The sequence below is a fragment of the Sminthopsis crassicaudata genome, chromosome 6, assembly GCF_048593235.1.
Source record: "Sminthopsis crassicaudata isolate SCR6 chromosome 6, ASM4859323v1, whole genome shotgun sequence".
Lineage (NCBI taxonomy): Eukaryota > Metazoa > Chordata > Mammalia > Dasyuromorphia > Dasyuridae > Sminthopsis > Sminthopsis crassicaudata.
Genome location: NC_133622.1, coordinates 235,883,719 through 235,911,202, shown reverse-complemented (window position 1 = coordinate 235,911,202; position 27,484 = coordinate 235,883,719). Strand labels below are relative to the sequence as shown.

Below are 27,484 nucleotides of genomic sequence, written 5' to 3'. Positions count from 1 at the left end.
AAGCAGGATGAATTCAGAAAGACTTTTATCAATTGATGCAAAGCGAATTGAGCAGAACCAGAATACCTGACACAGTAACACAACACTACGTGATGATCAACTGCGAATGAATTAACTTTTCTCAGCAATACAAAGATCCAAGACAATTCTGAAGAACATAGGATGACAAATGCTATCTGCTCCCAGAGAAAGAAGATAGGAATCCGAATGAAGATTGAAACATACTATTTCTCATTTATTTTCTTCATATTTTAAAATCTGTTTTCTTTTATAACACAATCAATATGGAAATATGTTTTGCATGACTACACTTTTCTAAATAACCTGTATCAAATTGTTTACCATCTCAGGTAGGGGAGAAGGGAGAGAAAAGGGGAAAGGGAAATAATTTAGAACTTAATTTTTTAAAAAAATGTTAGAAAATTGTTTTTACGTGTAACTAGGAATAAAATATTACTTAAAAACAAAAACAAACAAACAATAATAGACCGCTTCTAGATTCTACTTCTATTGGTTAATTGGTTTAGAGTGGGTTTAGAGTGGCAGAATTCTAGGTTCTCCTTCATGTCAGGATTTCTGTCTTAGTTATTCCTCTGTAGGCTGGGCTAGAAGTTATACGTAAGACCCTGCTCTAAGCTTAGTATTTGACCCTTACCACTGCTGCTAATGGCTTCACAATTTCCTCCTTTCTCAGAATACTACCCAAGACCTACCCCAATATCTTCCAAGTTCCCATCTGCCACCATGACAGTGCCACCGTATGGGTTTAGGAACTCCTGCTACCCTGGTTCTCAGCTACTCCCAAGGTGCTGGAGCCCTCTGGGCCATGACTATGCTCATGTCCTCACCTATCCCCAATATCTGCCAATCTTTCCATCTGTTTCCTTAGGCAAAGTTGTATTAGGCAATGGCTCACTGTGGCCTTTTCTGTATTACCCCTTTGGGATTCAGTCTGGTACATCCTCTAGATCTATCTGGAGGAGCTCATGGATGGGACTTATTACTACGCCATCTTGGCCATATCTGAGCCTGAGTTTGACACTGAAAACATATTCAGCATAAAGTTGACCAACAAATGAAGAATTATTATTGGGATAAAAAGTAATTCAACTCAAGTAATTAAGGTTCACTATGTGCAAAGAGGGTAACATTCAAAGCATTCAAAATACAAAGATAAAAATGACAGTTCTCTCAAGGAGCTCAGGATCAAATAGGCAAAGGACAATCCAATATATACAATTTCACTTTTTGGTCAATTTTTCAGGAGAACATTTATTCTACATATTGAGAGATATCTATATCTCCCCACTGTTTAAAAGGTCTCAGAATGTTGAGCAAATTTAAAATTTTAAAGGAATATTTAAATCAATGAAATGGAATCAATTGGGAAACAAATACTAATCTTCATGGTATTAAAATATAGGTAAAGCAAGGAACCTGCCTGGAAAACAGGTTCGGAAAAAGGCAAGACAAGGCAAACCACAATTCTAAAGGGAAGAAAGCGGGTCTCAGTTATGGGCCACCAGACTTCCTTTGCTCTTTCTCCATTTGAGAATTGTTATACTGAGAATCATCCCACCTCATGCTTAAGAACTCTGACCCTAAACTGACTCTCTACACAGTCTTGAGGTTCTGCCTCTGTGGCCGGATCAGGGTGGGCATTGCCCTCTTAGCCACGCCACCATGGGTGACCCTTGCCAGGCCTGGTCTTCTCAGGGCCTCAACTCTGAGCCCTACCCCCTCCCAGGGCCGCTGTGAGGAGAGAAATCCGGGCAAAGCCCTTGTGATGACTCTGTTGGCCCAACCAGTGCTCTTCTTCATACCCACACTAATTTGCCAGGTGAGGAGTCTGCCATTCCTGAAGGAGGCTTTTTTTCGCCTTTTCATTTTAATATTTTTATTTTCCCCAGTTAAATAGAAAACATTTTTTTACATTTGTTTTTAAAAATTTTGAGTTCCCTTCTCCACAATGTCCTCCCCATTGAGAAAGCCCATTTGAAATTGTGCAAAACATTTCCATAAAAGAAATGTTGCAAGAGAAAACATAGATCTCTCAGCGCCCAAAAGTAAAAAAAAAATGTAAGAAGTATGCTTCAGTCTGTATTTAGACATAATCAGTTCCTTCTCTGGGTAAGGAAACATTTTTCATTAAAAGTCCTTCAGATTAGTCTTGGGTCACTGTATCTCTGAGAACAGCACAGTCATCCACAGTGAACGCCCCACAACTTTGCTATTACTACTTATGCACTTTGCTTGAGCTCTTGGAGGACTTTCCAGGTTTTCTAATAACATCCTGCTTATCATTTCTCATAGAACAATAATATTCTTTCATGATTCCATACCACAATTTATTCAGCCATTCCCCAATTGATGGGCATCTCCTCAATTTCCAATTCTTTGCGCTGAGAAAAGAGCTGCTATAAATATTTTATACTTATAGGTTCTTTTCCTCTTTTAAAATCTCTTTAAGGATTCATGGCTAGCTGTGGTATTGTTGGGTCAGAGGACATACATGATTTTAGTTCATATCTTTTGATCATTTATCAAGTGGGGAATGGCTCTTTTTTAATATATCAATTTAATTCAGTTCCGTATACACTGGAGAAATGTGGCCTTAATCAGAGAAATTTTTTTCATAATTACTATTGCTAACTATACCCCCACCCTCAAAAGTGTTTTGCCACTGACCAGCCCCTCCTCAATAGGCCCTCTCCCCCTTCTCATATCTCTATCACCTCCTTCTTCTCATATCCCCTTCTCCTCCTACTTTCCTGCACGGTAAGAGAGAGTTCTTTCCCCATATCGAGTATGTCGATGATTTCCCTGGAAGAGGCTTCTTTATCAGTCTTACCACTAAAAGTGACCTTGAAATTAGTTTCAAGTGAGTGATCCCCACGCTCGCCATCAGGTGGCTCGACAGCCCCTGAAAGTTGTCTCTGTCAGGCAAACATCCATGCCTGATGCAGTTCTAATACTCTTTAGACTCTAATACTCAGAGTCACAGGGAGATCTTTCTTTTTGTTCAGAAGAGAAAATTCAGGGCTTGATAAGTGACTTGCCTAAGACCACACGGCCAGCTCCAGGCTTCCTGCCACTCTTCAACTTGCTTTGGATTTTCTAGCGGCCCGTGGCAGAGCACATCTTACTAGCCAGCAATTGTTGGTTGTTTGTTGGTCAAAGAGGTCCTAGAGTGAGGGGGAATTTAGACTGCTCTCTACTGGTCTTTCCAAGACTTTCCCAAGAAGCAGAAGGACGTTCCTCCTCTGGGGCCGGCATGGCCCTCCTCCTCACCATGACCTTGGGGTGTCCTTGACTTTCTTCAGAGTGCGGCAAGCGCTTCCTACATGAAGCCTTTCTTCATCCCCCAAGTTATTCGCACTCCCTCCCTCAGCAAATTGCTCTGTGCTATTTCACTTACCTACTTTGGGGCCTACTGTATATCCTGACTGGCATCTAAGGCAGGCTCCTTTTGTGTTCCTAGCACCTACCCCAGTGCCTGACACATAGTAGGTACTTATAATTTTTATTGAATTGAACTGGATTGTTAAAAACAAAATCAAAACATGGCCTGCAAATCCAGAATGAGAACACCACCCAGTCATCCCTTTTCCATTTCACAGGTGCTCATATCATCAACATAACTAACCCAGCAAGAACAAAAATGACTATCTCAAAGATAAAGCTTCACTGTACCAAGGGGCGGTTTCCCTTGGAGCAGGACCAGCTGCTTTCTAAATGATGGGAATGAGAGCAGATTTGAGAGCAATGTAAAGTGATCAGGACAGCACAGACCCAGCTGACTAGTCCCTTCAAGCAACTTGATGAGATGATCATTTGTTGATAATTTATAAACCATTGATAGACATTTGTTGGAGAGACACCTCCTATTCAGGCAGACACAGGCCCTAGCAGATCACTGAGAAGAGTAGCACAAACTTGAAGTACACCAGGAGTAAGAGAGTCACAGAAGAAATACATGTGATTTAAGCGAGTTGTGCCTCTGGGACCTCCGATGTATGATGTTCTTTCTGTTTTCTTTTAATTTAATTTTATTTTTTCCAATTACATATAAAAACAATTTTTAACATTCATTTTTAAAATCTGAGTTCGAAGTTTCCTCTTCCCTCCTTCCCCTCTTCTGTCATTGAGAAGGCAAGCCACATCCTTTCTCTTTCATCTTTTCCCATCTGTGCAGCTCACTCAACTGAGTTCCCTGGGTCTGCTCCTTTCTACAGATCAGCTCTTGATCATCAGAACTAGATCTCTCTTGAATCCCTATCTGGCTCTCTTCTCTACTGCCCGAGGTCACTCTTCTCGAAGCTGCCCCCTCACCCTTCTTTGTGTGTGTCTCTCTGTTTCTTACTACTCCTGAGCAAGTAGATTACTGCAAGGAGTGATGGCTGATGGAAGGGGGAGAAGCATAAGGAACATGCTTCACAAAACTGCTTTCCGCCTTGACTATTTTTAATCAATCTCAGAACTGACAGGCCCTTTTAAAGGCCACCTGGCATGGCCAATTTTTCAGAAATCTAATTCTTTCAGGAAGAAGTTATTTCATACTTTCTCCCTCTTTATATTTAGTTTTAGCATACTAACCCCATTGTTACCTATCTTTTACTTTATGTGATTAATCAACTAGGTTAGGGAGTGAAAGGCAATCAACTCTTTTTTTTTTTTTAATTAAAGCTTTTAATTTTTCAAAACACATGCATGGATAATTATTCAACATTAGCCTTTGCAAAGCCTTGTGTTCCAATTTCCCACCCTTCCCCATTCCTCCCTAGATGGCAAATAGTCCAATATTTGTTAAACATGATAGAAGTACATGTTAAATCCAATATATGCATATATATTCATACAATTCTCTTGCTGCACAAGAAAAATCAAATCAAATTGGAAAAAAATGAGAAAGAAAATAAGATGCAAGCAAACCACAACAGAAAGAGTGAAAATGCTGTGTTGTGATCCACACTCAGTTCCCACAGTTCTCTCTTTGGGTCCGGATGGCTCTTTTCATCACAAGATTATTGGAACTGGACTGGATCAGCTCATTGTTGAAAAGAGCCACAACCATCAGAATTGATCATCATATAGTCTTGTTGTTGAAGTGTATAATGATCTTCTGGTCCTGCTCATTTCACTCAGCATCAGATCATGTAAGTCTCTCCAAGCCTCTCTGTATTCCTCCTGCTGGTCATTTCTTACAGAGCAATAAGATTCCATAACCTTCATATACCATAATTTATTCAGCCATTCTCCAACTGATGGGCATCCCCTCATCTTCCAGTTTCTGGGCAATCAACTCTTCCACACCACACTGAATACAGAATGAGACTTTGCCTTACGTTATATTCTTTCACTAGAACTATAATAATAACTCCACATTGATCAGTGCTGGTCTTAGGTTCTGCTTCCCAGCTATGGAGTCTCAGACAAATCCTCCCTAACCAAGTCCTTCCTATTTTTCAAGGCGAACTCAAATCACTTCTCCAGGCTTCCTTTTCCATCTACTCAGTTTGTGCCGAGTCCAGACAGTTCTGAAGTACCTATTTTAGTACTTGATTATAGACTGCCTTTTATTGTTCTGTAATTGCTTTCTATGTATAAATCTTGTTTCTCTAACTCTATTATAAGGAACAAAAGCTATGTCTTACATTTGTCTTTATTTTTCTCTACAGAATTTAGCAAAGTGCTGGGCACATATAAAACCCTCAACACATACTTGTTGATTGCGTAATTCATGCTAAGTGGAGAATAACATAGTCCTTACAGAATAATACGGGGAAACTGCAAACTAAATTTATAAAAGGGAAAAAGTTAGAGAAATCTTGTATGGAAATGAAGTCTCATCTTCTCATGGCGTGTACAGAGAGGATCTAAAACTTTTCACCAAAACTGACTGAAAACTATCTGTTTAAAGAGGTCCTTTGCTCATCCGACTTGCCATAATCCCATAGTTCCTTTACAGAGCATGTCTGGGGACAATGGGCCATCTCAGTGCTTTGGAGTCTTTTATACTATAGGGGAGGTGAGGAACGATTCCTCCTACCATCTGGGAGGGGATGCACATGGACCATTATCCCTCCCCACATGATCTGCAGTTTGGGTTGTGGAATAGCCTCCCCATGCCTGGAACCAGGGACCTAACTTCTGCCTTGGGTTCCATTGTTTCTCAGCCCTTTGCAGCTGTAGGGAGGCTGGAGCTGGGCTCCTCAAGCCCAGCTCAGGAGCCTCCTGAACAGGCTGCCGGCGAGGAGCAGCGACTTCAGCAGGCCCTTCTGCTTTTCATTACCCTGAGAGCATCACCACACTGCTCCAGCTGAGAGGGAGGCCACAAGGCGAGCCCAGGTCTTCTATTACCTTTGACTGGGTAATTCTGGGAACCAGAGGAAAGCAGGAGTGGGCAGGAAGGAGGGGAAGGAAGGCAGAGGGAGAAGATCCTTAAAAGGTAGGAAAAAACACCCCCAGATTCTTTCTGTTCCCAAGCTAGGAGAGGAAAACCAGATGAACTGAAAGGGAGCTGAACTAGGTACTCGGTCAGATTAGAAATAACAAAATGGTAGCAGTCTCCAAATAGCCCACAAGCTACAAGGCAAGCTAGAAGCACTGTGGCAAAAACAATAGACTAGACAAATCCTTCAATCCCCCATTTTACAGGGAAAGGAGACGTCGCTAAGAGGGCTATGGAATTAAAGACTCCCAGCACATTGGGATTAGGGAATAGAAACTAAACCCATCAATGACCCTGGAATAACAGAAGTTAAAGAGAAACTAAAACATGAGGGAATTAGCCTTTTTTTTTTTTTTTTTTGGAGAGTCAATTGGGGTTAGGTGACTTGCCCAGGATCACACAGCTAGGAAATGTTAAGTGTCTGAGGCCAGATTTGAATTCAGCTCCTCCCGACTCCAGACCTGGTGCTCTATCCACTCGACCATCTAGCTGCTCCTACATGAGGGAATTACCAAAAATATTTTGTTGATTTTGATGAGATGAATTCTTTCATTTAATTCAATGAAATAATTCATATCTAATATGAGTAAAACATCATGCTAAATGATACAAAGATGAAATTAAGATAAAATCCCTCTGCTCAAGACAAGACATTAGCATAATGGGGTCTGGTGAGCACAGTCAGTGTGCTCCAGATGGAGGAGTCTGGGGAGGAGTCTAGATGGGCAGGGCAGCTCCCCAGGCATGCCAGACATCCCCGTAACAGACTCCAGTCTTCCAAGCACATAAGGCTGGTTACTAACTGGACATATCAAGGTCCTCCTTGCCTCCACTCAGCTACCACCAAGTGGCATTCTACCCCCCCCACCCACACACACATACGGCTGTGGCTTCCTGTTTCTGGGGTGTCCTTGTTTAGGAAAAGGAGGTAGCTGTGGCCTTGTGAGTCCTGGAAGGTCAGGAGAGCCCAGCACCAGAAGTGGGAGCCAGACTTTGGCCAGTAGATGCCAGAGGTCAGGGAGCACAGGCCCTGGAGCCTTGTCTGACCAGTCCAGCGTCTGCAAAGATGAGGACTTACTGTGTCTCTGGCCCCGGCCCATCTGATAACGGAGGGACAAACAGCTACAAGGAGGCCTTCGGGTCGGGCCCACTGGCTTCAGGAATGCAGGCAGTGTGGTTCCCGGGGGTTGGGGAGAAAGGCTGATAACCTGTGTTTTGGCTAAAGTTAATCGATGCTGGTTAAACAGGCTGGGGAACTAATCCCTGGGTAGTGACTCACAGGCAACGGGGGCTCAAGCTAACGGCATGCCAGGGCACCCTAAGACTTTTTGGGGTGAGATGGCCCGCTTTGCTCTGAAAGGATGAGACATTACGAGGGTGTTCGTGATTAGAAAAGGAGCCTGGCGGGCAGTAAGGAGAGAGAGGCTGTCCCAGTGTTCTCCCGTATCCACAGAGTGGGAGGAGGAAGCATGGGCTATAGAGAACTCACTGAACTTGGAGTCAGGAAGACCAGCATTCAAATTCCACCTCAGATACGTGGGAGCTGTGGGACCTGGGCAGGTAGTTTTCTTCTCTGCACGCTGGAAATTTTAAGTGGAAACATTTGTATATCTTGGAAATTAGCCATTGGATTTTATTTGTTTTGTTGATTATCTCTACTTGGAAGAAAGTAATAAATGCAAATTAAACTTCAAAGAGCCACTTGTTAAACATTTACAAGCATACACTGTCTTTGTGCCTCAGTTTCCTTATTTGTCAAATGAAATAGTTGGCCCCCACAGCCTCCAAGGTCCCTTCCAACTCTTATCAAAACGCCGTGAGCCAAAATAAGATCTCCAATAAAATAGGTAGATACTTTGTGGAGAATTTATGTAGGATTTATTCCTGAATTACATGGAATGAGAAGCTACACTGCACTGGCGACAAATATACTCACACTAATGAGATCAAGCTCCACTGTATTAAATAAAGCCTGATACATAAGGAAAGGCCTAAACAAAATGTGACCTGGCTCTTCGGGCACTCCAAGGAGTTGTATGTTTCTCAAGTTCCTCTCATCAAAGCCTTGCCTCCTGCCACATCTCCGGAACTCAGCCATCTTGGAATACCGGGCCTTCAGGGAGATCAGCACCGCTAAAGCGTCCATGCTTATCGTCCAAGAAAGCAGAGGCCTTAATGGAAAGCAGTGATGACCCAGAACCAGAACCTCGGGAACAAGGCGCCCATTTTTGAAGGTTCCAGCCCATGACTTGTTTTTAACCAGGTAAATGACTGTAGCCGTACACCTGCCACACAATAGAAACCTAATGAGAGACATGAGACAAGAACCTCCATAATGCACAAGCGAGGGCCTCCTTTGGGCTTGGGCATCAGTAACTCAGCACTTTTCGCTTTTATAAGTTCGGACCATGCTGTTTCATCTTTCCCTGCAGTTCTGCCGGGCCTAGAGCCTCCGTAAAACTGACTAGTCCTTGTCAAATGGAAAGAATTAAAAACCTGGATGAGATGAAATTGTCCCATTTTTCGGAAGCTTTCACGACTGTGCCGAGTTTCTCTTTTGCTAACACACCGATGAGCTGCTGTTCCCTACATAGGGACCATGGAGTGCCCAGCAGTTTCCCTGGGAGCTTCGGGGAAGATGACAAGATCCTGGCCCAAAGGGCTCGGTGCCTTGCGTTTCTTTACAGATCTGAACACAAGAAGCCCCTCACGGAGGCTATCTGGGCTGTGGCTTGTAGCTGATTGTCGTGCTCATTGACAGCTGGCTTTCTAAAGGGGAATGAAATCAAGCCCTGATAGAAGCTCACTGGGCAGAGGATTTTCTTCCTGGTCGGCTTCACCACAGCAAGATTTCTCTTAGCAACTTAAGAAAAGATGGGGGTGGGGAAGGAAGGCCCTTCCTGGCAGAATGAATCTGGACTCAATTATTCCTTCTATAACCTCTGACTCAACATTCTAAATGAGTAAGGGGACCAGTGGGCTGTGAAATCACTTCCTCTGTTAGGTCAAGTGCTGCTGGATGGTTTCCTGTAATCACAGCCCACCACTTGAAAAAGAGCGACAGGGCCGGCTCATGAGCAAACAAGCTGCTTCTCTCCCACCCACTGAACCTCATACCCCTGGATGACTCTGACCCTCTCCCTTTGGGTGCCCAGAATCCCCTTTCATGTAGAGAAATTCCCACCCAACCAAAGGGGCCAGAGCCTTGCCTAGCAGCTTGTCCTCAGGGCCAAAGGGGCAGGATCAGTTTAGCAAACCTGTTCTGGGTGATCACCAAAGTGGAACACGGATAGTCAAGGTTGGGGTGCGGAAGGGGAGAAGGGGAGGGCAAACATCAGCATCCTGATGCACCCCAAACCTCCTCAGAGCTCTGACCTGAAGTCCATTTGGCCCAGTCCACCCCTCCTGAAACACTTTGCCACAGCCAGGCCTGCTTGTGCTGGGCCTTCTTGAAGGCCCAAGTCGCTTACAACGCCCACCAGGACCCCCCAGACAATATATGGCCTTATCCCTCAAACCTTATTTTCCCCTTGCCCCTTTTACGGACTAACTGTGTGCTCTTTTGCGTGATCACAATCTATGCATGCGTTGCATTTAACCCCTAGTAGAGCGTGTGCTTCAGGATGGGAACCAAGCAGTCTTCGCTTCCCACTTGCCCTACATAATGCTCTGCAAATAGTGAGCATCGAAGTGTTTTGAAAGGAAGAAAATGCCCTCTCAGCCCTTTCTGAGGGAGGCGATGGCAGCCACCAGGGATACAAGTAGCAGGTTCTACCAGGGATCACTGCTTTGCTGAACCGGAGCCCTTCCCTCGGCGTGGCCACGGGCTCCGGCCCTTGCCCAGGGTCAGGTCTCTGTTCTGGATGACTGGTTGAGTGACTGGGAGCCATCAAAAAGGACACCGCCCTTATCCTTTGGGCCCCTCTCCTGCCCCCTTCAGCACCGGGGAGAGAAAGGCCCGCCCTCATCAGGGCCCACGGCAGCAGGAGTGTGTCCCGCTTGCCCGGGTGAGTCCAAGAGTGTCCCCGGCTGCTTCTTCTGCCTTTCTGTTGGACTTCATTGAGGCTGAGCTGAGCTGAGCCATGCCGAGAAGCGGCCATTTCCAGCCTTAGTGGCAACCTTATGTGTGGGGAGTTCCAGAGTTCTGGGTCGGAGCGTCGGCCCCCCAGTTCTCTGAGGAGAGCTTCCAGAAGGGAAGGTAGATGCTGCCAGGATCCTCCTGGAGCCACTAAAGGGAGCCGGATCCTCGGCTTCCCGGAAAATCTGGAACTTGTGAGTCATGCGTACGATGGGGACCAGGGAAGTGGATGGGAAGTATCTGGTCAGCACTCCCATAAACTTGTCTTACTCTTGTGGGGGCAGTCCTACCAATATAATGAGCTAATTGAGTGTTTCATGTTTCCTGTGTTTCTTCTTGGAAGCCTTTTTGTCTTCAGCATTTTCTGTGCGGGGGAAATAAACAGCTGTTCTCTACCTGATACCCACATTAGACACTGTGTTCCTTTTCTAGAGAGAACCTGTTACCTGGCTTTAGAGGAAGCTCTAGGTGACAGCTGCATTTAAGCTTTAAAGATCTTCCCGGGGTGGGGTAGGGCCTAGAGCCATAGAGAGGGTAATCTGACCTCCTTCTCTGAGGCCAGGGCCAGGCCCAGGATTGAATCCAGATCCATGTGAGCTCAGAGCCAGAGCCCCGGCCCAGGAGATACAACTGAATTATTGTCCCTGTAATAAGCAGGGATGCCACAGCCCAGGGCAGTCCCCAAGCTCCAGAATTTTGGCCAGCCCTGGAAGTAAAAGTCCAGCATGCTCCTGAGTCTTTTGTCTAACATTTTGGCCAATCTGGTACCAAGAAAACTGAGATCAACATTATTATTCCTACTTGGCCAATTTAAATCTTATCAAGCTTACAAAGTTTCTGTTGTGTGCTTCTTAGACCAAGGACTCTGAGCACAATGGGAAAATGGCTCATCTGCACTTCCGAGACAGTTAGAACCATGAAAGCCCAGGCTTCGATCCATGAATGAGATCCTGTCGGCAAAGCAGACTGCAAAAAAGATGAGGTTTGGGGACTGGCTGAAAGAGTCATGGCCTGTGAATGTAATGGAGTACTGCTGTTCTAAGGGAAATGACCAGCAGGCTGATTTCAGGAAAGCCTGGAGAGACTTACAGGAACTGATGCTGCGGGAAGTGAGCAGAACCAGGAGATCACTGTAGGTAGTAAAAGCAAGATTGTATAAAGATCAACTATGACAGACTTAGCTCTTCCCAGCAAAGTGGGGATCCCAAGATAATTCTCAGAGACTTTGATGGAAAATGCCATCCGCATCCAAATAGAGAACTCTGGAGACAGAATGTGGATTGAAGCATATTATTTTTCTTTTCTTTTTTTTTTTTTTTTTTTATTTGTTTGCTTTTTCTTTCTTGTGTTTTTTTCCTTTTTAGTCTGATTTTTCTTACACAACATGATAAATATGGAAATATGTTTAAAAGGATGGAACATGTCTAACCTATATGAGATTACCGTCTTGAGTGGGAGAGAGAAAATTTGGAGCACAAAATCTTAAAAAAATGAATGTTGAAAACTATCTTTTGTGTATTTGGAAAAATACAATACTATTGAGGGAAAAAAGGATGGGCTGTAGATCTGAGAGTTATTTGCATGGAGATGATAAGCGAATCCTTGGAAGCTGATAAGATTAAAGTATGGAGCTGGGGGGAGGAGGGAGGAGAAGGACCCAGAGCTGAGCCTTGAGAGATGACCCGAATAAGTAGGTGGGACCTGATGATGGACCAGAACAGAAGGCTCAGGAGGCAGAGAGCAGGGTCATGCTCACTGTTATGCTGGCGAGGGCAGCTTCAGTTGAGTGATAAGGGAAAAAGCAAGATTTTCAGAGGGTTAAGAAGTGAATGAAAGAAAAGGAAATATAAGCAATAAAACCTTTTTGGTTTTCTTCCTGTGAGTTAGGCAAAAAAATGGAAACAAAGATATGGCAAAATAGCTTGAGGAGATTTTTTTTTTTTAAAAGAATAAAGGGCAGGGGGGCAGCTAGGTGGCCCAGTAGATAGGGCACCAGCCCTGAAGTCAGGAGGACCTGAGTTCAAGTCTGGTCTCAGACATTTAACATGTCCTAGCTGTGTGACCCTGGGCAAGTCACTTAACCCCAATTGCCTCAGCAAAAAAAAGAAAAATAAAATACACACAATAAAATAATTACTCAAAAGAGGAAAGATTGAAGATTAGGGAATAGGGTTGATTGAGAGAGGGGTGTTGCTGAGAAAATGTGAGGAGATGAGAATCAAAGTCACAGATAGAGAATTTATCTTTAGTAAGGAAAAAGTGAGAATTTTATCAGCTACTGGGGTAAAAAAAGAATGGGGAATGATACCACAGGCTTCTGGGATAGAGAGAAGATAATAAGATCCAGCTCATGGCAAATATATTTTCTCAGTCAAGTATATACTAAATAAAAAGTTAGGAGAAGGGAGCTGTGTGGGAAACTTCAGGAGAAAAAAGAAGCTTTAGGACAGTTACCATGGGGAATGGTATAGAAATCTACTCAATTAAGGAAGAATAAAAGGATTGCCTTGCTGAAGTGAGGGCCCAATTGAGAGTGGTTACAGACATTTGTATTGGGTCTAGTGAACAAGACTGCCTGACTTCCTCCAGCTCCCTTCAGCAGCCGAGGAGAGAGATGATAGGAACAAGCTGAGGCTCGAGGAGGGATAGGACAGGGACTCCGGAGTGGACGTCACTGTAGACTTGAACGGGCAGAAACCAGAAAGGGATTATACCTTTCTCCACATCCTGTACGTTGCCTCTCAAATAAATGCAGGATCGTGATTAGGAAGGAAGGAAAATAAAATACACAGAAACACAGAATGGAGGTTCTCATTATTATCATCCCGACCATTTTGTCACCCTTGCATTCTGGGAAGTAAGAAGGCTCTGGTTCCTGTTCGGTCAGCACACACCTCTTCTGATCCCAGGAGTAATTCCTAACAGTGACATAGGCGGCGCTCTGTGATTTACATGAATTATTTCATTTGATTCCCACAACTCTGCCAGGCAGAGTGTGTAAATATTATTACCTCCACTTCACAGATAAAGAAATTGAGGTTAAAGAGATTACGCTATCTGCCTAAGGTTATAAAGTTATTAATTATTAACACCAGGACTTGAACTCAGTTCTAATAATAATAATAATAATAATAACAGATTTATAAAGAGATTTAAGATTATAAAGTACTTGAGAATGCTATCTCATTTGAGCCTCACAACACCCCTATGGGTTGAGTGCTATTTTTGTCCCCATTTTACAGATAGATGAAGAAACTGAGGCACACAGAGGTGAGGTGAGTTGCCTAGGGTACTAAATGTTGGAGGCTGAGTTTGAAAGCAGGTCCTCACTCTAAGTTCAGCACTCTATTCTAGACGTCTATTTGATGAAATTTAAACATCTTTCTACTCTCTCATAGCTGTCTTCCCAGGAAGGATACGATGATTTTTTTATCCACAATTATTTAAAGTCAGCCATTCAATCCACAAGCAGTTATTAGTTACCAGCTAGCTAGGTGCCCAGCCCTGGGCTGTGTGCTAGGGTTACTAAGAAAGGGGAGGACATACTCTAGTCTAAATTTTCCCAGAATAAGCGACGGTGATAGATCAGGAGCAATGAATAATCCAATAATACTGTAGTAGTATAAGTGATAATTGATAAGAACAAGAAATTCAGGCCCTGTTTACGTCTCTTCAATCTTATTCCGAGAGCAAGCCGACCAGGTAGGAACCGTGTCTTTCTCCATATTCTGTGTGCTGCCTCTCAAACAACTAGTGTTGCCTGTCATCACCATGAAAAAAAATGATGTAAAAATAGTAAGCAAACCAAACCGCTGTCCCCCGAGAGAGCTCATCAGAGCCCATTGGCCGAGGCCATGGTTATCATTTCCTTCCTGGAATGGTAGCCGGTGGTTGAGCTTTGTGAGGAACGGTCATCGTCATTTGGTTTAAGGAGAATAGCTTCCAGTCCTGATAGGAATTCTCAGATTTCCGATTTTCTCTTTTTAAAAATTCCCCTTGGCTCAAAGACAACTTACGCCTACATTGATATATCATCTTAGGGCTTTCAGAGCCCATCTACTGCACACCATGAAGCGCAAGTGCACCCACCTACTGCTCTGGGGACACCGCCTTGATGGCTTTTTGCTGCATAAAAGTGACCCTGACCTCATATAGAACCTGCTGAGGGCTGCCTTCCTCAAACCTACCGCAAGGCAGCATGTCACTGGATTAATTATCCATCAAGGGAGTGCAATCTCCGATTGACCACTAGCTGAAGCTTTTTTGGAATCACCAGCCCAGGAAGCTGTGCTCTGACACAAGAGACTGCAGTATCCCCGTGGCCACAAGAGGGACCAGAGCCTGACACCACCCAGGATGATTCCCACACTCACCCACTCAGCTTTGATTAACCCCTTGCTAGCCAGGTCACACATTAGTCAGCAGGATGTAATGGGATTCAGGCTACATTTTAAAATATGACATTTACCCACTGCATGATACTTTTCCACTCATTCAATTCATTTCCCATTAGATGCATGGATTCAGAAACTCAATATGCTGTGACCACATAGTTTATTGTGACTCAAATAAAGTAAAAAGAAAACTCCTAAATGAAGACTTTTGCCTCCAACCGTCTCTGAAGTCTTCTTCTCATATTTCCCTCCCTGATCTTCAGGTGCATCTTGGGAGAATCTTGACTGAATGCAACTGAGGCTTCTGGGAAAAGATAATAATCATAGACTAAAGGAGGAAAAACATGGGAAACAGAGGGCTTTCATTCCCCTTCTCAGACTTATAAACTACAAGGGAAGCCAGTTGCCCCAGCCCACCAGCTGCATAAGATTTACAAGAATTGGCAATCTAGGCAATTCTGCTTTTTTTCTCCTCGTGGGTCTCAGTTATATCTGCTGCAGGCTTGGACCTTCTCCCAGTGTGACTGGTTTCTAATTGCTTTGTTCTCATGGCACCTTTAGGGTAGCATTGCCTCTCCATGTGGTTCCAGTCATCCCTGACCATTTCCATCTCTTTCCCAGAACTCCAAGCCACAAGGACAGAGAGGAAGCAAAAAGAGACCACCATGACGCTTCCTTATGCTATCTTACAACTCGTATCCCAGTGCAAATAAGAGCTCACCAAGCCTCTGGCTGAGAGGGTTCTCATATCGAGGTCATCCGAATGGTTTCTGCCAGTTTCTCCCTCCATGAATCATCTTCCATGGCCCCAGAAAAACAACAGTTCAAAGACATGAAACATCAAGACCTATTCTCCCAGACTATGGCGAGAATAGTCATTTGTGCTGCTTCTTCATTCTCCAGTCTTGTTTCCCATGATGGACACATTCCTCATACAGCAAGCATGAAACACATGTGCACACACATGTACATGCACACACAGCACACACGTGTACATCACACACACATGGGGGCCCACGGAGTCACACAATAAACCTAGGCAGAATATGGCCCCAGCCAGTCCTTCTCTGCCGGGCTCTGCTCTTCACCCCATGTTTGCCTTGGTCACCGTGTAGCTTAACTAAATCACCCCTAGCAGAATGACTCAGACCTCCCCTCGGCAATGACACACCCTTCTTTCTCTTCTGTTGGTAAATGTTATTAGCTGAGCAATTATTTAAAGTATTATAAATAAAATAATATTTAATTATTTAAAGTTAACTATTGAAATTAGTAAAAGTGTAATTATTTAAGCACGTTTGGGTGAAAGAAGTGATTTTCAGGAAATCCATGAGTGTTTCCTAGTTTTCTCTAATAGATGGATGGAGCCAGGGTTTTCCTCATGTGGATTTTGTGCAGTTTTCACAGAAAGACCTGGGACTGTTATCCCCATTTCCTAGCTGTCCTGAAGCACTAAGGCCTAGAAAAGTTGTGGCTGGCTCCGGTCACTGGGAGAGTAAACATCTGGAGATGGGACACGAACGTGGGTCTTTTTCAACAAGATCATTCTCCATTTTATTGTTTCCACAAGAAGCCGGTCGTGATCTGCAGCTGACTCTACATTACAGACGCCATAACTTCCTCTCTCGGGGCCCCCTTTGCTCTCCACGTCCCCCAGGCACTAGCTGTCTGTTCCGAGGGGCACCTCTAAGCATTCCTTCCTTCTGCCTCCTTCAGGTTGTGGGGAAACATTCAAAGTTAGAGGCTGCACATAGCACAGAAGAAAATCCCCTGGGATTTCAGATCCCCCTTTCAAGAGTGTCCAGAGAAACATGATCTAAAGAACTCATGGCTTTGCAGACACACACACTTCCAACACAGTTACTCATGTTTTACAGCTTATCCAGATTTGTAGCAACCGTCGTGGATTTGTTTGAAAACTCCTAAATCAAGAGAGCGACGGCTCAGTTGAGGAATTAAGCAGCTCTGGGGCACATTATGGCCAGAACTTCCATGGTTATCTCAGTGATCAGCATCACTGTTTCAAGGTGATGTTGGCCCGTGACAGATGCCTGAAGCAAGAGCTAGAAATGTGCTGCTGATATATTCAGAGTCCCAGTCCTACAGATTAAAGTCAGCTTCGATCGCCCAACCAAAAGAACCAACAATTGTCCATATTTCTGGCAACGCTCAAGCTCGCAGGACCCTAAGATGTGATTCCAACAGATTTCCAACTTGGAGGACACCTCAGGAGGCTTCCTGGCTCAGCTCCAGATCCCTGAGAAAGTGAGGTGATATTATGTCTGACGTATGTGACACATAAGGCCCCCAAATTGGGGGTGAGGGACTGAGTAGCCCACATCCTCATCAGAGCTCACACTTCGAGGTTCATTCAGTGATTCTCGTACAACCACTTGGAGTAGAAGATTACTAATTATTAGTAAAATCCCTATTTTGTAAATGAAGGAAAAAACTCCGATAGAGAGTATAGAGAGCAAAGGAGGGACAGGAGGCAGCACGACCCAGAACAGCCAATGCTGGATTTGGGAAACTTGGGTCTCGATCTCTCTGTCCATACTGACTAGCCGGGTAAGCCCAGGAGAATCCCTCTCTTCCACATCTGTGTAATGAGGCGTTGGACTCCAGCTCAGAATTCATGATCCTATCAAGAGGGCCATGATCTGAGCAGGGTCACTGACTTGGACAATGTCAAGCACTTGTAGCTGTAGTTATTCAGCAGCACAGAAAAAACAGATCTTAGCCCCTACTCAGTCAGCGAGGCGGTCAACTTGCATGCTTGGGCACTTGAGGTACCCTAGGAATTGCGATGAGAGCAAGAAGGGAGATCCCAGAGGTCTGATGAGATGTAATGGTAGATGCGCCATCGGGGCCGTCACTGACCTGGGTGTTCCCACTTAACTGTGTGTCTTCATTACAAGGAAGGCTCTTCTGGAGAAACCATCCAGGCTTGTCCACGTTACTTACTACTGTGTTACCAGAGCCTGTCACGACTTTGCTAAGCCTTGGTGTCTTGGGACATCTAGAAAATGAGGATAAGACTCCCAGGCCTTTCTAGAATAACAAAATCCATTCTGGGAAAATTGTAGGCAAAAGTCCGCATAATACAAATCTTGCCTTCATTCTTTTTTTTTTTTTTCTTTTTCTGAGGCTGGGGTTAAGTGACTTGCCCAGGGTCACACAGCCAGGAAGTGTTAAGTGTCTGAGACTAGATTTGAACTCGGGTCCTCCTGAATTCAGGGCTGGTGCTCTACCACTGCGGCCTTCATTCATTTTAATGGAGAAAATTAGTGAACATTCATGGATCTTCTAAAACCTTCTTTTCACTCAAAAGGAGATTTTTTTTTCCAGAAATGACTATAATACAAAAATATAAATAGCATCAATAAAAATACTCCTTTAGACTAAAAAGGGGAGAATGAATTAAAACAGGAAGCCTTGAGCATCTAGTATCTCAAGGCCTCTCTCTATTCCTTCCTGCCCTCTTAACAGTCCAGAACCCTGTCTTTCCCCCCAATTAAAGGCCCATTTCATGCTTGTTTCTACAAGGAACAAACAGCAATGCTTGCCTACCATCCATGTTCCTTCTTATGGCTCTGAGAAGGAACCTGCTGTCTTCTGCCTCCAAGCCCAGCATCCCTTCCTACCATTCCACAAGGCCTTTCCTACATGCAATAGAGCACTCTTCACAATACTCATCAATATAAATTAATATAAAAAGAAAGAAAGCTTAAGTAGGTGATACCTAAAATAAGAACCAAATTAAAATTAAGTAGCAGCACCTACAATTTAAGTCAACTCTACACAATCTGGCATCCATGTCCAAAGTCCAGTTCCAATTTTTTCCATCTATGTCACCTTGAAAAAGGTGATCCATTAGAAAGGATCGCAGGATCACCTCTGGGTCTCAATGTCTTTCTTTGTAAAATAAGGGGGTGATCTCTAAAATATTTTCCAACTATCAATAATATGATCCCATGAACTTTATACATTGAAGTCTTAAGTCTGGTTCAAAAACAGGTTTTTGGAGCTTTGATGCTAGTTTCTTCCCACTCTGCCTTAATCGGCCCCCAGGCAAACTGAGTTTCCTAGATCTGAGGAGGTGGAGGGCATGTGCTCTCTCTACTGCGTTGTGCAATTTTTAATTTCATGGATGCAGCAACAGTTTACATGACAATGCAGCAAGATGTAATGGAATGAACACTAAATCTGTAATCACTCCCAGCCCTGTGACTGCCTGGATGACCTTAACTGAATTTCGGTTTCCACATATGTAAAATGAGGAATGAGGACTAAGTATTCTCCAAGGTTCTTTCCACCTCGAAGGTTATGATTTGGATTTTTAAAAGATGAACACAAAGGAGGCTCTGTGGTCTCTTCCCACACCCAATTCCCAGTGACCCCAAAGATTATGCCAGTATCACTGGAAATATCAGAAGTAATTATTATTGGGAATCACCCTGTTAATGTTATGACCAACAGTACAGAAGCTCAATTGGGGATTCAGTCACAGGGGCTTAATTCTGCCTCAGATTCAGCTTTAAGATGCTACACAGTTGCATGAAATGCTTCTTGTACAGCAGAATGTGGAGCATTACTAAAGAGAATCCCACAGAATGGGAATGAGATCAAGCCAATGATTAAATACAACTATTACAAAGAAAAGGAGAATGCATTCATAAAGATATTGGGGGAGTGAACAGAGTTGGGAGAAAAGATGGAAAAAGAGAGCCAAAAAACACTTCGTGAAGAAACAAACACCTACTGAAGAGAGCCGATTCAGCAACACACATTAAATACGCTAAAAGGTCTATGGACTCAGAAACCCAACTTGTCGGTTTTCCGTTTCCTTGACCTGTTTGCTTCAGACCACACCATGAGAACAGGCAAGACTCTTTTCTCCACCTTATCGTCCTTTAGAGAAATGAGAGAAAGACTTGGCCGTGTTCCCAGAAATCCCACTCCTCCCAGATCGTGGAATTCCAACCTACTATGGATTCTGATTTTATTTACAAGACCAGCAGCTTTGCCTAAGATCCAGGGAGAATCAGGAAGCCCCTAAGAACAATCCAACTGTAGGCCATTAAATCAGTTGGCTGCTCTCCAAAGAGACACTGAGCAGCTTCAGAAGAAAATCTATTTTCAAGGAAGATGGCCTGTGAAAAGGGAACTCATACTGAAGTTCAAAGCCTGTGTCAGATGGCAGTATCTAAGAGTCAGCTCTGTTTCCTCAGCTAACTCCCTATAAACCAGAGAACAGGAAAGTGGAAAATAGAAACCAAATGACTGTTAAAAGATGTGTGGGCCAAGTTATATCAAAACATATCAGCGATATGTCGCTACATCTCTAACCGATTTCAGCAGCAGCAACAGTAATAATAATGCTTTCTATTGTTTCACATCCACTCTTCTTGGAACTCAAATGCTCTGAAGACATCGCTGCCATTACGGGAAGCAACATCGTCTGGTAGAAAGAGCACTGGATGAGGATTAAGAAAAATCTGGGTTTGAACCTTTGCTCTAGAACAGAGTAGTTTTGTGGCCTACATTTCTCAAAGGAAACGCAGTCTCCGTTTGGTCTCTTGTACTCCTATCTTCCACAAGGATGTCCGGCCTTGAGTGGAGCTGACACTTTCTGCTATGTCACCTCCAGCAGACTGCTCCCTCTGTCACCCCGACTCTTGCTAATCTGCAGACTCTCTGCCTCCAGCTCCTTCTCTGACTATAGACACAGAGCTAGTCCACAAATACTGAAACACCCTGCCATGAGCTGACCATCCTTACTATCATCCTTACATCTCTGTCTCTCAGCCCCTTCTCCATTAACCTCCTGGAGAAGGCCTCGTGCATTTGTTTGGCATCTCTGCTTTTCCTCTTGCTATATTTTAGACCCTCTGCAATCTGAGCTCATCAGTTAACTGACACCGCTCTCTCCAAAGTCCCCGGTGAGACCTACCAAGCCTAACAGCCTTTTCTCAAGGCTTATCCTTCTTGATCTCTCTCCTCTAGACACTTTAATCTCTTCTCCCTGTCTGAGTGTCTCAGTCTGCTTTTCTGCTTCTTCACCTGGGCTGAGCTCACATGGCATCTTCCCAGGTTCTTGGTGCGCCCCCTTCTCCTTTTCCTTTGCACTATCTTGCTAGGTAATCTCATCAGTGCTTGTGGGCTCAAATAACATCCCTCTAAGTTGATTCCCAGAACTCAGTATCCAGCCTCCACCTTCCTCTTGAGCTCCAGCCCAGAGTCTCCGAGTGTCTCTTAAACTCCCTGAACTAAGGTTCTCTTCAATGCCTCAGTCAAAAAAAAAAACCTCTCCCTCCCCACAAACTTCCTCCAACTTTTCTCTGATTGTGGAGGTTGCTACCACCCTCCCAGACGTCCCCACTCACAGCTCCCACATCGCTCAGCCCCGCCAGCTGCCAGCCTTTCTCTCCAGCTTCATGCCATCCCTCTACACATATGGCCACCACCACTGCACAGGCGCTTATCACTCAGGGCCTCGCTGGACACCCATCCCTCCTTCTAAAGGCAGCTCTGATTACTGCGCCCTACTACTCACAAAACCCAGTACTGCCCGTTACCTCCAGGATCCGGCCTAAAATTATCTGGCCTTCAAAGCCCTTCATGATCCAGCCCATTTCCGTGTTCCCACCTCCTTGGGCCTCCCTTTGGGATCCAGCACTGCTGGCCCACTTGCTGTCCAAGGTGCTGAGCTGACACAGTGGATGCGAGGCTGGAGTCCAAAAAAGTGGAGTTCAAATCTGGCTTCAGATACATATTAATTAATGTCTCCCTGAACAAGTCACTTAACCTGTTTGCCTCAGTTTCCTTACCTGTAAAATGGAGATAATAAGAGCACCTGCCTCCCTGGGTGGTGGAGAGGACCAAATGAGATCTGTGTGGTGTACGTTACTCCTCCACCACAAGGGTCCTTCCTGTGGTTGTCCCTCATCTCCCCCTTGTCATGAGACCTCATGGCTTTCCTGGCTTCCTTCAAGGTTCAGCCCCCACCTTCTGCAGGAAGCTGGCATCTCCCCACTAATGCAGGCCTGGTAGTCTCCTAGTACTTCACACACTGTCCTCCCCATTAGCCTGGGAGCTCCTCTAGGGCAGGAACCACGTCTTTTGCCTTTGCTTTGCTTTGCACAGTACTTGGCCACTTAATGGAAGCCTATTGATTGATCTTAAAAGCTCCTCAGCAGCCAATAAATGGCAAAACTGAGCAAGGGAGTGTCATTGAAAATAGTCAGCAAAGCCACAGGCAAACAAGATATGCAGAAATTGGGGCAGCTAGGTGGCACAGTGGATAGAGCACCAGCCTTGAACTCAGGAGGACCCGAGTTCAAATCTGGTCTCAGACAGTTAACACTCCCTAGCTGTGTGACCCTGGGCAAGTCACTTAACCCCAGCCTCAGGGGGGGAAAAAAAAGATATGGAGAAACAGAAGGAAATGAGAACCAGAAGCATCTCCTACAACACAACCCAGAGAAAGATGCCAAATGAGAAGAGGAAGCTGATGGGGGTGCAGCAAGGTGATCCATGGCCCAAGGTAGGGATCAGTCATGGAACACCAGTCATGGCGCAAGGGCCCAAAGGCACAGGCACAAGAACCAGAGTCCGGCAGCCCTTGGCTAACCTCCTAAAGCCGAGCATTCACAGGCACTCCATAATCAGAATGCATCCCGCTCTATTCTTCATGTCCCCTGACTGCGGCCAAGTGCCTCCTCTGGGCCGGCCCCACTGGCAAAGCGGCGCTGTACTTACTATTCAGTGAAGAACCTGGCAATGCCGTATTGACTAATATCCTCCCTGTTCTCCAGCAGCTGGCTCACTGCATCCTCCATGTACGTGAGGACATGGCGCTGAGCTGTAAAGCAAAAGAGAGAGGGAGAGAGATTAGAGCATGGAAGCAGAGGAGCCGGTCCCAGGAGCTCTTTGCTGAGCCCAGAATTTCTCCAAGTATTCAGAGGCCACTATTCAACATATGGCGGAACCGCAGTGTCTGCCCATACCACAAAGTGGAACAAGGAAGGGAGCTATCTATAAGTATCACCCTCTCTTTTTGCTCTTTGGGTTTTAGACAGGAGCTCTTCAGTGGAGCAGAAAAGCTTGAGGGTTGTTCCAAAGCCCCCAGCTCTCTCACCACCCCCCCACCTCTATTCTTTTGCCTGTCAGAATAATTCACTCCAAGGAGTTACTCCTACAACTGACTCCATGCCTGGGAAGTAGATGCTTCAGGATGGTGCCGGAAAAGGAAAGCTAAAAGCTTTTTTTCTAATCACCGGAAACATTTACGGTCTGAAAAAGCATCTGAGGGAGGCAGGCGATGCAACCAGAAAGTCCTTGTTTAAATCCTGCCTGTGGGACCATAGACCCATTACCAAACATCTCAGTGCCCTCGGCAACTCTTTCAGATCTGAATTGGTGGAGGGAGTTTCCACACCGGGAAGTTACACCATTGAAAACGCAGGTCTGGAGAGAGGTGAAAAAAGCATCTGAACTGGTTGTACCCGTGTATGTCATTGACCGGGTAAATCGCAATGCCATTAAACCTCAGTGTAATTCAGTTTATGAACAATCATTTTTCACACTTGTTATGACAGGATATAAAAGTTATACATAGGCTTGAGTGATAGAACTGGCTCATCTCTACTGCCAACAATTACAATGGCACCATACAAATGGATGAAGGAGAAAGGATGTTAGAAGGATGTTAGACAACACAGGGATTACATTTGAATATAGCTGGACCACTTATTAATCATGTTACTTGACCTCCTTGGGCCTCAGTTCTCTTGTTTGTAAAATGAGGAGGTGACAGTTCTTTTTTGGCTTTAATCCACGATCCTATGATCCCTAGGTGGTTTGTATAAGGGCAGGGGGAGAGAGGAATATGTAGGGACAGCCCTGAATAATTGATTTCTTCCCCAAGCCACAAGGTGAAATCCCAGAAGGAGCAGGAAACTGATAAACCAGGTATGAATGAGTCAAAAGATTTACAAAGACGAGATCTGAACTCTGCTGTTACCTTTGTGAAGGTCAAGTTCTCTTTGATAGAATTAGAGGGGCAGTTTGCCTTTGGCTGGAAGATTTTTAAAAGCTAGCTTACTAGTCCTGGGGTCAGATGAGGCAAGAAAACTGAAAGTATAGACTTTGAGGGGAGAGAAGAGAGTCACTTATAGAGGAAGAACTCAGCTCTGAAGGAGGGATCACCCTTTGCTTTTCTCTATATATAACCAGCAGGTAGGGAACAGAGACTTCTCTCTCCTATTCTCCAAGTGGCCAGTCCTCTCAGATGTGTCTCAGTACAACTACCCAAAGGGTAGAGGAAATCACACACTCAGCAAGGAGCAAACGAAGAAAGCCAGTCAGTGGAGGCAGCTAGGAGGAGACCGCCCAGCAGCAGAGAAGAGACTAAAACATGGATTTGAGAGAAAATTAGAACTCAGGAGTCAAGCTTCAGAAAGGGACAGAGAATGCCCAATTGAGCAACCTGCTCAGCACAAGTGCTATACCCGGGGAGATCTGTGTGGGATACCCTTAGAAGAGAAAGGGCGTCAGGGCCCTACAGTGCGGGAGGTAGGAATTGCCTTGGATCCCCTGTGTTACCGTAACATGGGTGCCTTACTAACAGTAAGTACACATTGTCATCTAGGGAAGGTTTTGTAGCTATCCTTCCTATTCTGCTATCTCAGCCGAGCTAATCTTATCTTTTTGGTCAACAAAGTCACCTGTGAATACAGAGGCTTGTATAGCTATCCTTCCCTATTCTGCTATCTTAGCTGAGCTAATTTTATCTTTTTTGGCCAGCGAAGTCACTTGAATATATGGAGGCACACCTGATATCCCCATATAGTGGGTGGGCATCAAGAACAGCCCCTAACATCCGGATCATACACGGTAGACTCTGACTTGTTCGTTTCCTGGTTGACTAAGAATAAAAATATTCTAATAAAGATAGATAAATAAAATAAATGAGCTTAGCCATCAGAACTATAATTAAGTTTATAAGTAACGTTATTGACTAGGGTTTTCACGAGTTGGTAACTGGCCAAAGTCCAGCTGAATAACATGTTTACTTTTTGTGCCTTGTTCTCCACAAGGGTTTTCCAAAGTTAACAATCAACCTTTGCAAACACAAAAAATGGATTTCACCAAATCAGATTTTGTGTTTATGCATTTGAACCAACAATATGTTTTTATTCTTCAGAAGTCTGAAAGATTATCCAAATGGAGAACAAAGCTTTGAGCCACTACTCCCTTGGATTTGTGATCTTGAACATAGGCGTTAGCCATCCAATGGCTATCCATTGGTGCCTTCTCATCCCATGTGATTCTCGTTCATGTCCTCCTAAAAATCTGAGGCCCACCCAACACGCAGTGGGATCTTGTGGAGCTTCTGATATTGCAACAGTGCCAGCGAAGCACAATGTCTGCTCGCCAGTTATCCCTCATTCTTGCTACATGACTGGCCCACCTACATTTCTTTGATAATATCTTTACACTGCTTTTCCCGTGCAATTCTTTATTCTTTGAAGTAATACATGACATTAGTGGTTTGCAAGATAGCAATCACTGAAGTCAAAACAGATACTAAATTGGAAAGAAAAAAATAGCAAGATAATTTGACACCAGTCATCTTTTGCTTGGCACCTTCAATTAATGATGTACTTTAATTACACAAATGAATACAAATGTCAATTGTTTTTCCAATGATCCACACTTTGTATCTTTAAATAAATCTATTGACAGTGTATTTGGAACTCTCCAAAGGACGGCTCCCTGGGACTATTAGAAATTTTCTGATTTTTATTCAAATACCTATCAGTTGTGGAAGTGGAAAGTCTGGATTAAGCATCTTTTGTTTAAATTATCAAAAGCAGACGTTGAACTCAGATCTTTCCAACTCCAAGGCCAGCTCCCTAACCATTACTTTTTTGTTGTTGGTTAACTTATACACATGTAATTTTAATTAATAATGGAAGTTTTTAAAATAATTTAATAAATTTAATAATTGATCATTTAAATTTTTAACAATAATTAATAAGATTTTTAATGATTTTTAATAATTAATAAATAAGAGACTTCTGGGTCTTGTGAGCCATAATACGGTAGAGCAGACATTTTTTTCTGATGCCCCTAAACTCTCACACCTTTCCAAAAGAGAAATTATTCGCCAAAGAAATAGCAAGTTTAACCCTTGGGCACAGAGGTTTTACTGACTCAGAACTCATTCAGCCTCTACATCCTTCCCCCTTCCCATTCTATCAGAAGCAGGTTGCATTACTAGACCCAAGTGTACAATCCAGGCTTATATCAAACCCAAGACTATGTTCTAGCACCACCATCCCCTCTTTTCACTGCCATGGAAATTCTACCTATAGGCAATGGAGATCTGCTTGGGTGACAGTCAGGTTGGCCAGAGCTCTTCAGGAGCAAAAGTCTTTCTGGGGCTGCAACACAGAAGCATCAGTGCTGCAGGCTCTGATCTGCTGGTATAGGGCCAGAGAACTGAGGAACCGAGAACATGGGACAAGTCACTAAGAGGGGATACCATCCATGAGGGTAACTACACAGGTCTCCACACCAAGAATAGGGGAAGAGCACAAGATCTAGCCAAAATCCGTTCTGGCTGCCCAAAAGTCAGCTGGGGCAAGATCCTAAGCTGTTGACTTAATTGCTCAGTGAGAGAGGAGGCTGAGACACTTTTAGATCCAGTCTCCAAGGAAATCACAATCAGAAAGGGAGGGAGTCAAGAAGGAAATGATAAGGAAAATTAGAGGAAAAAAGATCGAAAGTACCAAAGATTTCAGGAACCCCAAAACTCAAAGACTTTTTAACATAAAGTGATAAATCAATGGGAAAAACAGTAATAATAGAAAGAAATATGGCCTCCAGATCAGGGAAATGAGTTCAAGTATCTTTGGATAAATACTGCAAAACAAAAGAAAATGATCCAACGCTTAATAAAACAAAGGACCCTATGGAATTTGAGAACATGGAACTATGATATGCTGTTCCTGAGTTATTTAAAAGAGAAATGAGAATTATAAAAGTAGAATTTATGTCCTACACAGCAAAAATAATGAACAGAATTGAAAAACTTGAATCTGCCATACCAGATTCATCACAAAGAAACAAAGGAGAGAACAATGGAGTGAAACTGTAAAGACACAGAAACTACAGACAATCTAAAAGAAGAAAAAAAGCAATAACATTAAAAGAAAACATGGTCACTAAAAAGCAAAACATACTGATTTTGAAGACAGGATGTGGAAAGACAATCTAAGGATCCTAGGTCTCCCAGAAGGGCAGACCAGAATGGAAAAAACCCCAACACACAAAATCTTGATACTACAGTAAAGGAAATAATACAAGTCTAGAACTTAATAAAAATAAAGAAATTCCACTAAAAAAATTCCACAATGTAACGATCATAGGTCTCCCAGAAGGGCAGATCAGAATGGAAAAAACCCAACATAAAAATTGTTGATACTACAGTGAAGGAAATAACACAAGAGAACTGTGTAGAACTTATGAATATAGATAAAAGAAATTCCACTT

The 27,484-nt window shown here is 43.9% G+C and overlaps 1 protein-coding gene across 3 annotated transcripts in view; it reads right to left on the bottom strand.

Annotated features, from left to right (window-relative positions):
• The window catches only part of CSTPP1 (centriolar satellite-associated tubulin polyglutamylase complex regulator 1), a 150,595-nt gene that overhangs the window by 81,749 nt on the left and 41,362 nt on the right, over positions 1 to 27,484 (bottom strand). For all 3 annotated transcript variants that reach the window (XM_074273837.1, XM_074273836.1, XM_074273838.1), the window contains exon 2: positions 22,685 to 22,787. In XM_074273837.1, coding sequence (XP_074129938.1) covers positions 22,685 to 22,787 — 103 coding nt within the window. The remainder of the gene's footprint in view (positions 1 to 22,684; positions 22,788 to 27,484) is intronic.